At 43.2% G+C, this 13,723-nt stretch overlaps 1 protein-coding gene across 2 annotated transcripts in view; it reads right to left on the bottom strand.

Annotated features, from left to right (window-relative positions):
- Positions 1–422: 422 nt before the first annotated feature.
- Positions 423–13,723, bottom strand: part of fh (fumarate hydratase) — a 36,451-nt gene continuing 23,150 nt past the window's right edge. Inside the window, exons 8-10 of one of the 2 annotated variants that reach the window (XM_078405056.1) lie at positions 12,472–12,599; positions 11,313–11,466; positions 423–1,571 (exon numbers count right to left, since the gene is read on the bottom strand). In XM_078405056.1, the coding sequence (XP_078261182.1) occupies positions 1,429–1,571; positions 11,313–11,466; positions 12,472–12,599 (425 nt within the window). In that variant the 3' untranslated portion in view covers positions 423–1,428. The remainder of the gene's footprint in view (positions 1,572–11,312; positions 11,467–12,471; positions 12,600–13,723) is intronic. The other variant, XM_078405055.1, reaches the window with a different exon arrangement.

Raw genomic sequence — 13,723 nt, 5'->3', positions numbered from 1 at the left:
TGCAAGCATCCATTGAATTTGATTTTATGATGGTGTTTATTTTATAAGCATTGTGCCTATTTTCCCCAGGGGAGGAAAAAATTAGAAATTTGGTTGTTTACATTTTAAACATTAGTATCGTATTGTTTGTTGTCGTGTCTACTACATTCCAGTGAAAAACATTGGGAAATACAATGCAGACTGGAACAGAGAATGAGGCCACATGCAAAATAGAGAAACAGCACCTCATATTCCGCTTGGGTAGCTTACAACCCAACAGTATGAACATTCAATTCTCCAATTTTAGGTCACCTCTAACAATCATCCTTCCCCCCCTTCTTCTCCCCCACTACACTCTTCTGGGCCCCACTTGGACTTGCATCTATTTCTCCCCTCCCCCTCTATTCCTTCATCTGGCTTCACAATTCACAACACTCGAAACACATCCTGCTTTTTTTTCATCTCTAGCCTTTTCATCCCTAGCCTTTGCCCACCCATCTATCAAACACCCGCCCCCTCACCTATGTTTTGTCCTGCCCCTCCTCTCTTCCACCTTTCTTTCCCTCGCCTACAATTGGTCTGAAGAAGGGTCCCGACCTGCTTTCTCCAGTGATGCTGCCTGAACCGTTGAGTTACTCCAGCACATTTTGTCTTTTTTTTTTTAGCAAACCAGCATCCTCAGTTCCTTGTTTCTACACATTGAAACATTTATAGGAATTTAAAAGGAATTGTTACACCTCCACTACATGATATTCAATGCTGTCTGTATTTTCCTCGTATTGTCAAGTTTAATGGAAGCATGTATATGAAAGCTTCATCTCCAGCACACTGGACACTTTGAGGCATTTCTTAATGCAAAAGAAACCCTAAACTATTTTAATTTGCCACATTAGATCAGTTAAAAATAAAATCACAACTGCGGATGGTTCGAACAGATGGTTGTCAGCCAGGTGAATGGGGCACGTTATGCATCCTTATCCCTTTGTTATTAGAGAATCAGGTCACTTCTTCTTATCATGTCAGGAACATGTTTTAAGAGTGTTGTATGGTGACACAAGGGTTAAAATATGCTGCCTTGAACGTTCTCTTGAAGTCAACAGAAGCGATTTCAGAAGTGGAGTTTATCACATTTATTGCAGACAACACACATCAGGTTCTGTCTCCGTTGTCTGTTATGAAAAGCCGTGCACAAGGCAGGACACGGCTCCAGATGGGCCTCTTCAATTAGCAGCTGCGACTGCAGCAGTCAAAATATTCCATATTATATCAAGTTATGTGCTTCTCCTCTTTACCCTAGCCCCGTCATTCAGTCCCAAAATAGTACACTCACCATAACATTTTCCATGCTAAATAACAAAGATTGCACAGAAGAACGGTAATTAAGGAGTTTTGCAAAACATTTATTTCCCAGTGCTATGAAACAATTGGAGCCAATGCACCGGCAAAAAGTTACTTGGGGCCAAGCATTTCATGCGGTTTGACCCACTGATCGAACTCCTCTGCTGTAAGGAATCCTAACTTGACGGCCATTTCTTTTAATGTCGTGCCTTCCTTGTGGGCTGTTTTGGCAATCTTGGCAGCTTTATCGTAACCTGTTTACAACAAAAAATTAAAACCATCATTCCTCAGTTATGAACAGTCCAGACATCTTCTCACAATTTTTGGGCAAGCAGGGTATTAAACCTCTCCCACAAAGAAATCCACATAAATAGGCTACATTCCCATCTTTCTAAACATGAAACTTGCTAAAACAGTCTTATTATTCAAAGACGTACACTAGTTGCTGTGGAAGGAATCCAAATTACTGCCCTACTGCTCAGGAAACATACAGAGCAAGACCAGTGAATCAAAATGTGTAAACAAAAAATTCTGTCAAAATCACAAGCAGACCTGTCTCAAAGTTGAGAGAGAAAATCCACAGATAAGCTGAAGGTAATCGTCACATTCAATTTGGTGATGATCAGGATACTTCATCACTATCCCTGTCCAAATCTAGACCCATCAAAATGGACAGGTGATGTTTCGGGTTGGGACCCTTCTTCAGACTGGTATATCTTCAATCTTTGGCATAAACCAGCATCTGCAGTTCCTTCTTATTACTTTATAGAACAGTACCGCACAGGAACACTGTGCTGAACATGATGCCAAGACCAACTCTTACCTGCCTGCCCATAATACGTCCCTCCATTCCTTGTATTTATCAGATGTAAAGGAAGGCTGATGGGAGGGAAGTAGCCTTAGGATTTCTCAATCGTGTACCTGGAACTGAGGGTGGTAGTGGAACGGACACGATAGTGGCGTTTAAGAGGCTTTTAGATAGGCACATGTATTTGCAAGGAATGGAGGGGTATGGATCATCTGTTGAGAGATTAGTTTAACTTGCCACCATGGTCGGCACATTACTGTGCTGTCGTGTACAATGTTTCTATTTCCATACCCAAAGTTCATGGAAATTTCCTCCAGATGCCTCATCCATTGACCCAACCTCCCTCTACTGATGGATGGATTTCTCTGCATAGTACATTACTTGGAGGTGTCACAGAGGGCATGTAAGGCATAGAATAAACCCTCTAAGTGGGAGTACCAACATCTGTCACTAAATTACTTATTTTATTATCTACGCTAAGGACATGCTTACCCGACTGTGTTTAGGGCTGGTTGAAGGCTGGTAATGTTTGCCTTCATTGATAGGGCATTGAATATAAGGGTCAGTGAGTCATGATACATCTCGATGGGTTTTGTGATGGGACACATTTGGAGTATTGTATGTAGTTATGGTTGCCCCATTACGGGAAAAATGGTTAGCCAGAATGTTGTCTGGAAACAGGGATGTAGGCTTTATAGGGCACTGGTTAGACCATGTTTGGAGTATTGTGAGCAGATTTGGACCACATATCAGAGGAAGGGTGTGCTGGCATTGGAGAGGGTCCAGAGGAGGTTTACGAGAATAATCTCAGGAATGATTGGGTTAATATATGATGATTGTTTGACGACACTGGGCCTGTACTCGCTGGTGTTTGGAAGGATGAGGTGGGACCTCATTGAACCGTACAGAATAGTGAAAGGCCTAGATAGAGTGGATGTGGAGAGGATGTTTCCACTTGTGGAAGAGTCTAAGACCAGAGGCCATAGCCTCAGAATGCAGGAGCGTACCTTCAGAAAGGAGTTGTGGAGGAATTTCTTTAGTCAGAGGGTGGTGGATCTGTGAAATTCATTGCCACAGATGGCAGTGGATATTTTTAAGGTGGAGATTGACAGATTCTTGATTAGTACGGGTGTCAGGGGTTATGGGGAAAAGGCAGGAGAATGGGGTTGAGAGGGAAAGATTGATCAGCCATGATTGATTGACAGAGTAGACTTGGTGGGATGAATGGCCTAATTATGCTCCTATGACCTATGAATACATGAACATATAGGGTTTTGGCTACAGGGAGAGGTTGCATAGACTTGGTTTGTTTTCTATGGAACAGTCGAAGGGAGACTTAATAGAAGTATATAAAATTATGAGGGGCAAAGATAGGGTACAGTCTGAACCTTTTTCCTCAATGTGGAAATGTCCAAAAGTAGAGGGCATAACTATCAGGTGAGACGGAATGTTTAATGGAAATTTGTGGGGATCATGTTCGGCGCAAACATTGTGGGCCGAAGGGCCTGTGCTATTCTGCTGTACTGTTCTAATCAACGCAAAAGATTAACAAATGGATCTCTTCCTCACCAATTAATATATCATATCTGTGTTTCCCCACATCAGCACTGTAAAGTGAGTGTGCCATTGTTATTATGAAGAACTGAGCCTCAGCTTCACACCCACAACCCAATAAACACTCAGTTCTGCTACCTATCTAAGTGCACCAACTACAACTCAAAAACGGCATGCGAGAGACTGCTTCACAATACTGCTGCAGCAGCTGAATGATAGCCATCCATAACACAATTTGGAGTGCAGGAGGATAGGGGGTGATTTTTGAAAAGTGTACCAAATCATGCCAAGAATAGATCGGGTAAATGCACAGTCTTTTGCCCAGGGTAGGGGAATCAAGAACCAGAGGACATAAGTTTAAGGTGAAGAGGGAAAGATTTAATAGGAAACTGAGGAATAACTTTTTTTACATAAAAGATGGTGGGTGTATGGAACAAGCTGCCAGACGAGGCAGTTGAGGCAGGTAATATCACAACGTTTAAGGAACATTAGACAGGAACAGTGCCCTCCATAATGTTTGGGACAAAGACCCACCCTCTGTACTCCACAATTTGAGATTTGTAATAGAAAAAAAATCACATATGCATATTGTCAGATTTTAATAAAGGCCATTTTTATACATTTTGGTTTCACCATGTAGAAATTACAGCAGTGTTTATACATAGTCCCCCCCATTTCAAGGCACCATAATGTTTGGGACACAGCAAAGTAATGTAAATGAGTCATGTTTAGTATTTTGTTGCATATCCTTTGCATGCAATGACTGCTTAAAGTCTGTGATTCACGGACATCACCAGTTGCTGGGTGTCTTCTCTGGTAATGTTCTGCCAGGCCTGTATTGCAGCCATCTTTAGCTTATGCTTGTTTTGGGGGCTAGTCCCCTTCAGTTTTCTCTTCAGCATATAAAAGGCATGCTCAATTGGGTTCAGATCGGGTGATTGACTTGGCCACTCAAGACTTGACCATTTTTTAGCTTTGAAAAACTCCTTTGTTGCTTTTGCAGTATGTTTGGGATCATTGTCTTGCTGTAGAATGAACCGCTGGCCAATGTTTTGAAGCATTTGAACTTGAGCAGATAGGATGTGTCTATGCACTTCAAAATTCATTATGCCACAACCATCAGCAGTTGTATCATCAATGAAGATTAGTGAGCCAGTACCTTCAGCAGCCATACATGCCCAGGCCATAACACTCCCACCACCGTGTTTCACAGATGAGGTGGTATGCTTTGGATCTTGGGCAGTTCCTTCTCTCCTCCATACTTTGCTCTTGCCATCACTCTGATATAAGTTGATCTTTGTCTCATCTGTCCACAAGACCTTATTCCAGAACTGTAGTTGCTCTTTTAAGTACTTCTTGGCAAACTGTAACCTGGCCATCCTCAGGCATGTGAGTGAGGTGCAAAAACAAAGAGGACAAGGGCCGAGTGCTTACGTGAGGTGGACAGCGGGGGGTCAAAAACTTGGAAATGTTTTGAAAATTTACACACAAAATGACCAGTTTCAAGCCTCTTTTAGTTCATTTCAAAGTAAAAACAGACATCAAAAAATAATGTGAATATGTCACTGTATACTAATAACATTTAAGAAAATTCACACATTAATTGATAATCAGGCCAAAAAGATGGTAATTGGCTTTTCTGCTGTGTTTTATGTTTTAACCCTATCTTAATTAATTGAGTTATATAATCTTTCACTTAAATTTAATATTTACTCATTACAGTTCCATCACTGATTTTCTGGCACTCTTGGTTCCAGAGCTTTGCTGGTTTATCGAGCCGGCTATGGGGATAGATTTTGCTGGCTCCAGAGCCCCGGCCGCAGGTTGCAAATTCAACCCACCGATCGGCCGTGGAAGTCCCGATGTGGTCGAGATTGGCTACCTTGCCCAGCCTAGGTGTCACATTTTCGGGCAGACTTCCAGAGTGGGCGGGGGATTTCTCGCTGAACTCCTAGCGACCTCCAGCGGAACCCTAGTGTTCATTACAAGTCTATACATCGTTTCTTTTCTTTTTTCTCTCGATCCAATTTTTTCTGTTGGTAAACGCGATTTTGGCAAAGTGAAAAACGCGGAAATCATGCAAAAAGGGCAGAAAATTGATTTTAAAAACGCGGAAATCCGCGGAAAGGCGGAAAATTCACATGCCTGCATCCTATTTTTGCTGCTAACCAATGGTTTGCATCTTGCAGTGTAGCCTCTGTATTTCTGTTCACGAAGTCTTCTGCAGCCAGTGGTCATTGACAAATTCACACCTAACTCCTGAAGAGTGTTTCTGATCTGTCGGACAGGTGTTTGGAGATTTTTCTTTATTATAGGGAGAATTCTTCTGACATCAGCTGTGGAGGTCTTCCTTGGCCTGCCAGTCCCTTTGCGATTAGTAAGCTCACTGCTCTCTTTCTTCTTAATGATGTTCCAAACAGTTGGTAAGCCTGTTTGGCTGATGTCTCTAACAGTTTTATTGTTGTTTCTCAGTCTCAATGGTTCTTTGACTTTCATTGGCACAACTTTGGTCCTCATGTTGATAAACACCAATAAAAGTTTCCAAAGGTGATGGAAAGACTGGATGAAAGACTAGGTGCTGAGAGCACTCTTATACCTGTATTAAGGAGGCAATTAAACACACCTGAGCAATTACAAGCAATTGTGAAGCCATGTGTCCCAAACATTATGGTGCCCTGAAATGGGGGGGGGGGGGGACTATGTATAAACACAGCTGTAATTTGTACATGGTGAAACAAAATGTATAAAAATGGCCTTTAATAAAATCTGACAATGTGCACTTTAACCACATGTGATTTTTTCTATTACAAATCACAAATTGTGGAGTACATTGGCAAATAAATAAATGATGGGTCTTTGTCCCAAAATTATGGAGGGCACTGTACATGGATAGGACAGGTTTGGAGGGATATGGGCTAAATTCAGGTAGGTGGGACTAGTGTAGTTGGGGCATGTCGGTCGGTGTGGGCAAGTTGAGCCGAAGGGCCTGTTTCCACGCTGTATAACTCTATGACTCTAATCTAAGTATCATCAGATTAATAAGTACACAATCTGCGACTCTAAACCGGTTACGCGAGATACTGTTTCATATCCCAGCAACTGAATAGTACCCGGCCATACCCTATAACCCATTGGCCCAGTACTACCCTCACTCCTCCAGCTGAGTACAATCAGAGGACACAGTCAAGCCAATATGGAGCCAAACCAAAATTTGCCAAGAGTGAGATAGATGCCAAGCTGCTGAAACAACGACACAAGATTAAATGCACAATGGACAAAGGCAGGACAACCAACAGATCGGATTAATCCTCAGCATGCCCTAACAATTGGAATCTTGAATAGTGTGGACAATTAAGAGATTAAGGGTTTCTTAAATAAATTAGCCGAGAGCGAGATGTCAAAGTGGTGAAACCACCCCACAAGATTAAATGCACAATAGTTAAGAATCCAGACAACCAACACATATGATTAAAGTTCTACAGCCCTAACAATTGCAATCCTGTATCCTGCAGACAATTGAGAAATTATGAGTTTCGCAGAAATTCTTAATGACAGCAAATGAATGCAAGGGAAGTCTTAAACTTCTGTAACTATCTTCATCCAGAAGCATCTCATGGCTGGGTTCAAACAAATTAGGCCATTCGGCCCATCAAGTCTACTCCGCCATACAATCATGGCTGATCTACCTATCCCTCTCAACCCCATTCTCCCCATAACTCCTGGCTCCTGTACCAATCATGATTTCTCAATCATGTGCCTGGAATCAAGGGCTGGTTTCCAGGGGTCCAACATCACCAAAAACAGTCAGCCTACTCAATTCATTCTGCACAACATTGATAAAAAGATAAATTCAAATAGCCCAGCATAGGTTAGAGATCCCAACAACATCTCAATTGTGATACACGTGCTTGTGTAATTGAACTGGACACACTGTTCCAAAGGAGATCAGTGGTGCTGTGGTTTAACTACTTGGTTGTGTAATGTTCAGTGCTACTTTATTAACTCCTGTACAAGGCTGAGGTTGAAGAAACCACAGGAAGTTACAGAACTGTTGTTTGGGTAAGAAACTCGTGTTTTACGAGAATGATCCTGGGGATTGTTGGGTTAACGCATGAGGAGCATTTGAAGTCTCTGGGCTTTCCTCTTTAGACTTTACTTTAGACTTTAGAGATGCAGCAGGGAAACAGGCCCTTCGGCCCACCGTTCACGCCAACCAGCGATCACTCAGTATACCAGCACTAGGGACAATTTACATTTTTTTACGAAAGCCAATTAACGTACAAACCTGTACGTCTTTGGAGTGTTGGAGGAAACCGGAGCACCCGGAAAAACCCCATGTGGTCACAGGGAGAACGTACAAACTCTGTACAGACAACACCCATAGTCAGGATCGAACCCGGGTCTCGAGTAAGGCAGCAACTCTACGGCTGCGCCACTGTGCCGCCACACCACTGTACATCCTGGAGTTTAGAAGGATGAGGAGGGATCTCATTGAAACCTACCGGATAATGAAAGGCTCAGATAGAGTTGATATGGAGAGGATATTTCCAGTGGTGGGAGTCTAGAACCAGAGGGGAATGCCTCAGAATTAAAGGATGCAGCTTCAGAATGGAGATGAGGAGAAACTTCTTTAGCCAGAGGGTGGTGAATCTGTGGAATTTGTTGCCTCAGGCAGTGGTGGAGGCCAAGGCATTGGGCATTTTTAAGGCAGAGATTGATAGATTCTTGATTAGTAAGGGTGTCAAAGGTTATGGGGAGAAGGCAGGAGAATGGGATTGAGGGGGGAAAATAGATCAGACATGATTGAATGGCGGAGTAGACCCAATGGGCTGAATGGCCCATTAATGCTCCTATGTCTTATAGATGTTGTCTTATGGGATGCTGGCATTAAAGCAAGGCAAGCATTTACTGCCCTTGAGAATACATGATGCGCAAGAAATACTGGCCCTATCAACCTTGTCTATATCTCAACAGATGAATAGGAAATCCTTCTGTGTTCTTTGATTTTACACTGAACACGAGCAGTGACTAGAGTACTGATGGCATTGGAATTAATAAATTTATGAAGGGAAAATCATGCTTGACCAATCTTCTGGAATTTTTTGAGGATGTAACTAGGAAAATTGACAGGGGAGAGCCGGTGGATGTGGTGTACCTCGACTTTCAGAAAGCCTTCGACAAGGTTCCACATAGGAGATTAGTGGGCAAAATTAGAGCACATGGTATTGGGGGTAGGGTACTGACATGTTAAGAAAATTGGTTGGCAGACAGAAAGCAAAGAGTGGGGATAAATGGGTCCCTTTCAGAATGGCAGGCAGTGACTAGTGGGGTACCGCAAGGCTCGGTGCTGGGAGCACAGTAATTTACAATATACATTAATGACTTGGATGAAGGGATTAAAAGTACCATTAGCAAATTTGCAGATGATACAAAGCTGGGTGGTAGTGTGAACTGTGAGGAAGATGCTATGAGGTTGCAGCGTGACTTGGACAGGTTGTGTGAGTGGGCGGATGCATGGCAGATGCAGTTCAATGTGGATAAGTGTGAGGTTATCCACTTTGGTGGTAAGAATAAGAAGGCAGATTATTATCTGAATGGTGTCAAGTTAGGAAAAGGGGATGTACATTGAGATCTGGGTGTCCTAGTGCATCAGTCACTGAAAGGAAGCATGCAGGTACAGCAGGCAGTAAAGAAAGCCAATGGAATGTTGGCCTTCATATCATATCATATCATATATATACAGCGCGGAAACAGGCCTTTTCGGCCCACCAAGCCCGCGCCGCCCAGCGATCCCCGCACATTAACACTATCCTACACCGACTAGGGACAATTTTTTACATTTACCCAGTCAATTAACCTACATCCCTATACGTCTTTGGAGTGTGGGAGGAAACAGAAGATCTCGGAGAAAACCCACGCAGGTCACGGGGAAAAGAGTAGTTGAGTATAGGAGCAAAGAGGCCCTTCTGCAGTTGCACAGAGCTCTAGTGAGACTGCACCTGGAGTACTGTGTACAGTTTTGGTCTCTAAATTTGAGGAAGTATAATCTTGCTATTGAGGGCGTGCAGGGTAGGTTTACTAGGTTAATTCCCGGAATGGCGGGACTCTCATATGTTGAAAGACTGGAGCGACTAGGCTTGTATACACTGGAATTTAGAAGGATGAGAGGGGATCTTATCGAAACATATAAGATTATTAAGGGGTTGGACACGTTAGAGGCAGGAAACATGTTCCCAATGTTGGGGGAGTCCAGAACCAGGGGCCACACTTTAGGAATAAGGGGTAGGCCATTTAGAACAGAGATGAGGAAAACCCTTTTCAGTCAGAGTTGTAAATTTGTGGAATTCTCTGCCTCAGAGGGCAGTGGAGGCCAATTCTCTGAATGCATTCAAGAGAGAGCTAGATTGAGCTCTTAAGGATAGAAGCATAGAAAATAGGTGCAGGAGTAGGCCATTCGGCCCTTCGAGCCTGCACCGCCATTCAATTTGATCATGGCTGATCATCCAGCTCAGTAACCTGTACCTGCCTTCTCTCCATACCCCCTGATTCCTTTAGCCACAAGGGCCACATCTAACTCCCTCTTAAATATAGCCAATGAACTGGCCTCAACTACCTTCTGTGGCAGAGAATTCCAGACTCACCACTCTGTGTGAAGAAATGTTTTCTCATCTCAGTCCAAAAAGACTTCCCCCTTATCCTTAAGCTGCGACCCCTAGTTCTGGACTTCCCCAACATCGGGAACAATCTTCCCGCATCTAGCCTCTCCAACCCCTTAAGAATTTTATATGTTTCTATAAGATCCCCCCTCAGTCTTCTAAATTCCAGCGAGTATAAGCCTAGTGGAGTCAGGGGGTATGGGGAGAAGGCAGAAACGGGGTACTGAATGATCAGCCATGATCACATTGAATGGTGGTGTTGGCTCGAAGGGCCGAATGGCCTACTCCTGCACCTATTGTCTATTGCTATCATCACAATACAGACAATTACCCCCAATTCACACTTCTTATTGATTTACAGAGCCGTAGCTTCTGAGACTCGATGTTCCATTGACACAGTGTTAACTGAAAAAGTCTGGATCAGCTAGACTATTATCTTAGGTCCTCTTTAAAGGCAAGAGCCTGTTGTTTAAAAATGCTGGGCACAACAACAGACCCAAAACACTTACTTCTCACCCTTTGAAAGTTTTGAATCCATGTTGTCCAGAGACGCTGCCTAACCCGCTGAGTTACTCCAGTACTTTGTCTCTTTTTTTTTGTAACCCTGAAAGTGTTGTTTATTTTTAAGTCTACAACGCCGCTCACAAACAGCTGGAAACCTTTCATTTGATATCCCGATTCGAGTCAAAAGGGATTCTTTCGACTTAAGGTCAGGGCCTTCTTTCAAAGATGAGAGATGATTTTGTTTTGTCTTTTATTCGTACCCAGCACTACACGGCGACATGCTAGGTTTTTGGTTCACAGTGTAAGCCAAGTGACATTAGAAAATCAGTCCTGGAGTCATGTACCATGCAGGGACTGTCAACCGCAGCAGGAATATTGATCCAAGTACTTCACTCTAGTTCCAGCTCTGTCAGCAGTTTCACAAATGGAAGACAAGAAGACATAACATAAACAATTTAAATCTGTTCTCTTACCGATATGTGGGTTAAGTGCTGTAACCAGCATTAGTGATTCGTTCATTAATTTGTTAATCCGTTCAGTGTCAGCCTGAATTCCCACCACACAGTTGTCTGTGAAGGAGACACAGGAATCTCCAATCAACTGGGCTGAATTCAGCACATTTTTAATCTGGAAGAGAACAACAAAATATATCAACTTATCTCAAAATTTAGAGCATACAGTTTAGTTTACTTGAGAGCCCGTGCTTGCTGGAGTTTAGAAGGATGAGGGGGACCTCAGCTATGTAGGCCAAGTCAATGAATATTTTTAAAGGCGGAGATTGATAGATCCTTGATTAGCGCGGGTGTCGGGGGTTATGCGGAGAAGGCAGGATAATGGGGTTGATAGATCAGCCATGATGGAATGGCGGAGTAGACTAGATGGGCTGAATTACCTAATTCTGCACCTATAATAAGATACAGCCTGGAAACAGGCCCTTAGGCCCACTGGGTCCGTGCCGGCCAATCGTATGCTAGTTTTATGCTATACACAAGGGACAATTTACAGGAGACAAATACCATACAAATCTGCACGTCTTTGGTGTGTGAGAGGAAACCAGTGCGCCCGGAGAAAACCCACATGGTCACAAGAAGAAAGTACAGACTCCATAAAGAAGTAGTCAGGATCGAACCCGGGTCTCTGGCATTGTAAGGCAGCAACTCAACCACTGTGCCACCCCAGTTAATGTGAAAAAGTGAAAATTAGCACGGCTTTGTGACCGTAACAAGAAATAATAATCTTCCTTGACTTGTCCCCCAACCCAATTATCATACTGACATGCAGGTGCCTTTAGTTCAACATGTTCGAAAAATGGCTCAAAGGACATGACAGAAGAATAAGTTATTTGGCAATGTTTACAAAAGTCCTTATGCCAGCAGCCATTTGAACTTTCTATTTGGGTATATGGCCTCCTCCTTGGTCAGCAGGCACGAGTTGGGCCAAAGGGCCTGTTTCCATGCTGTATGACTCTACACAAAGACATAGGCACCAAATACAACTATAGTTCAAAGACAATCAACCAACATTAGAGACACATGGTACATGCCTTCACTGCCCATCCCATTGCAAATCACTCATGAACTGACCAGCAATGAATTCCTTCAAATAATAAAAATCAGCTTTCTTTTTACTTACCATCATGGGCTTGAAAACATTCAGCTCAAAATGACCATTACTTCCTCCGACAGTAACGGCCACATGATTTCCCATGACTTGCGCTGCTACCATGGTGATAGCCTCACATTGGGTGGGGTTCACCTTACCTTTCAAAACACAGAAAATACTTTGTGAAAACTAAAGGCAGATGCCAACAGAAATTAAGATTTTATTTGAATCATTGAGTTAACTTTAGAGATACGCAAGAGATACAGGTCCTTCAGCCCATCGAATCCACGCCGACCAGCGATCACAGCATACACCAGCATTATCCTACACACTAGGGACAATTTACAATTTTTTTGTTAACCAAAGCCAAATTACCTACAAACCTTCGAAATATGGGAGGAGACTGGAGCATCCGGAGAAAACCCACGCGGTCAACGTACAAACCCCGTACAGACAGCACCCGTAGTCAAGATCAAACCCAGGTCTTTGGCACTTTAAGGTAGCCACTCTGCCACTGCGCTATCTTGCAGCCCCAAATTTAAACCGCAAAAACACAGCAGCTAAAAAAAAATCCATTGACTACATGAGGTGGAATCCCTCATGAGCGTGTCCATGATCCCAATTCATCAGTTTGCTGTGGTTCTCTCACTTTCTGCATACACTCAAAACATTCATGTTTTCCCAAACTGCACATGAGCATTGGAAACTCTGAACTCAAATCCGAGTCCTTCCCGACCAGAAGAAAGGGAACTCTAACCAGCATCTAACCAGCAAGAAACCAGTTCCTTGTTTCTAAAAATGATTACATATTTGTCACTGGTCCCAGTCAATGATTGGGCAATTCCAGTCGAGCAATTCGGTAAAGGACAGGGGCTGATTTTACACACACATCAATGTGGATTTGTTGGCTTTGTTCTGTTAAAGATCTCCTGAGTCCATGAACCAACTGAAATCTTTTGCAGATGTAAACTCGGTCCCAAAGGCACTCTTTTGCATTATTTATTTAGTTTAGGAATACAGTGTGAAAACAGGCCGTTTGGCCCACTGACCAGCGATCACCCACCCTATGTTATCCCACTTCCTTATCCACTCCCTGCACTTTAGACCTTAGAGATACAGAGTGGATACAGAGTGGATACAGCCCCTTCGGCCCACTAAGTCCGCGTTGACAAGCGATCACCCCGGAAAACTAGCACTATCCTACACACTAGGGACAATTTACAGAAGCCAATTAACCCGCAAACACGCACGGCTTTGGAATGTAGGAGGTAACCAGAGCAAC

The sequence above is a fragment of the Rhinoraja longicauda genome, chromosome 9 (assembly GCF_053455715.1).
Source record: "Rhinoraja longicauda isolate Sanriku21f chromosome 9, sRhiLon1.1, whole genome shotgun sequence".
NCBI classification, from domain to species: Eukaryota; Metazoa; Chordata; class Chondrichthyes; order Rajiformes; family Arhynchobatidae; genus Rhinoraja; species Rhinoraja longicauda.
Note: the sequence above shows the minus strand (reverse complement) of the source record. Positions and strands in the feature narration are given on the sequence as shown.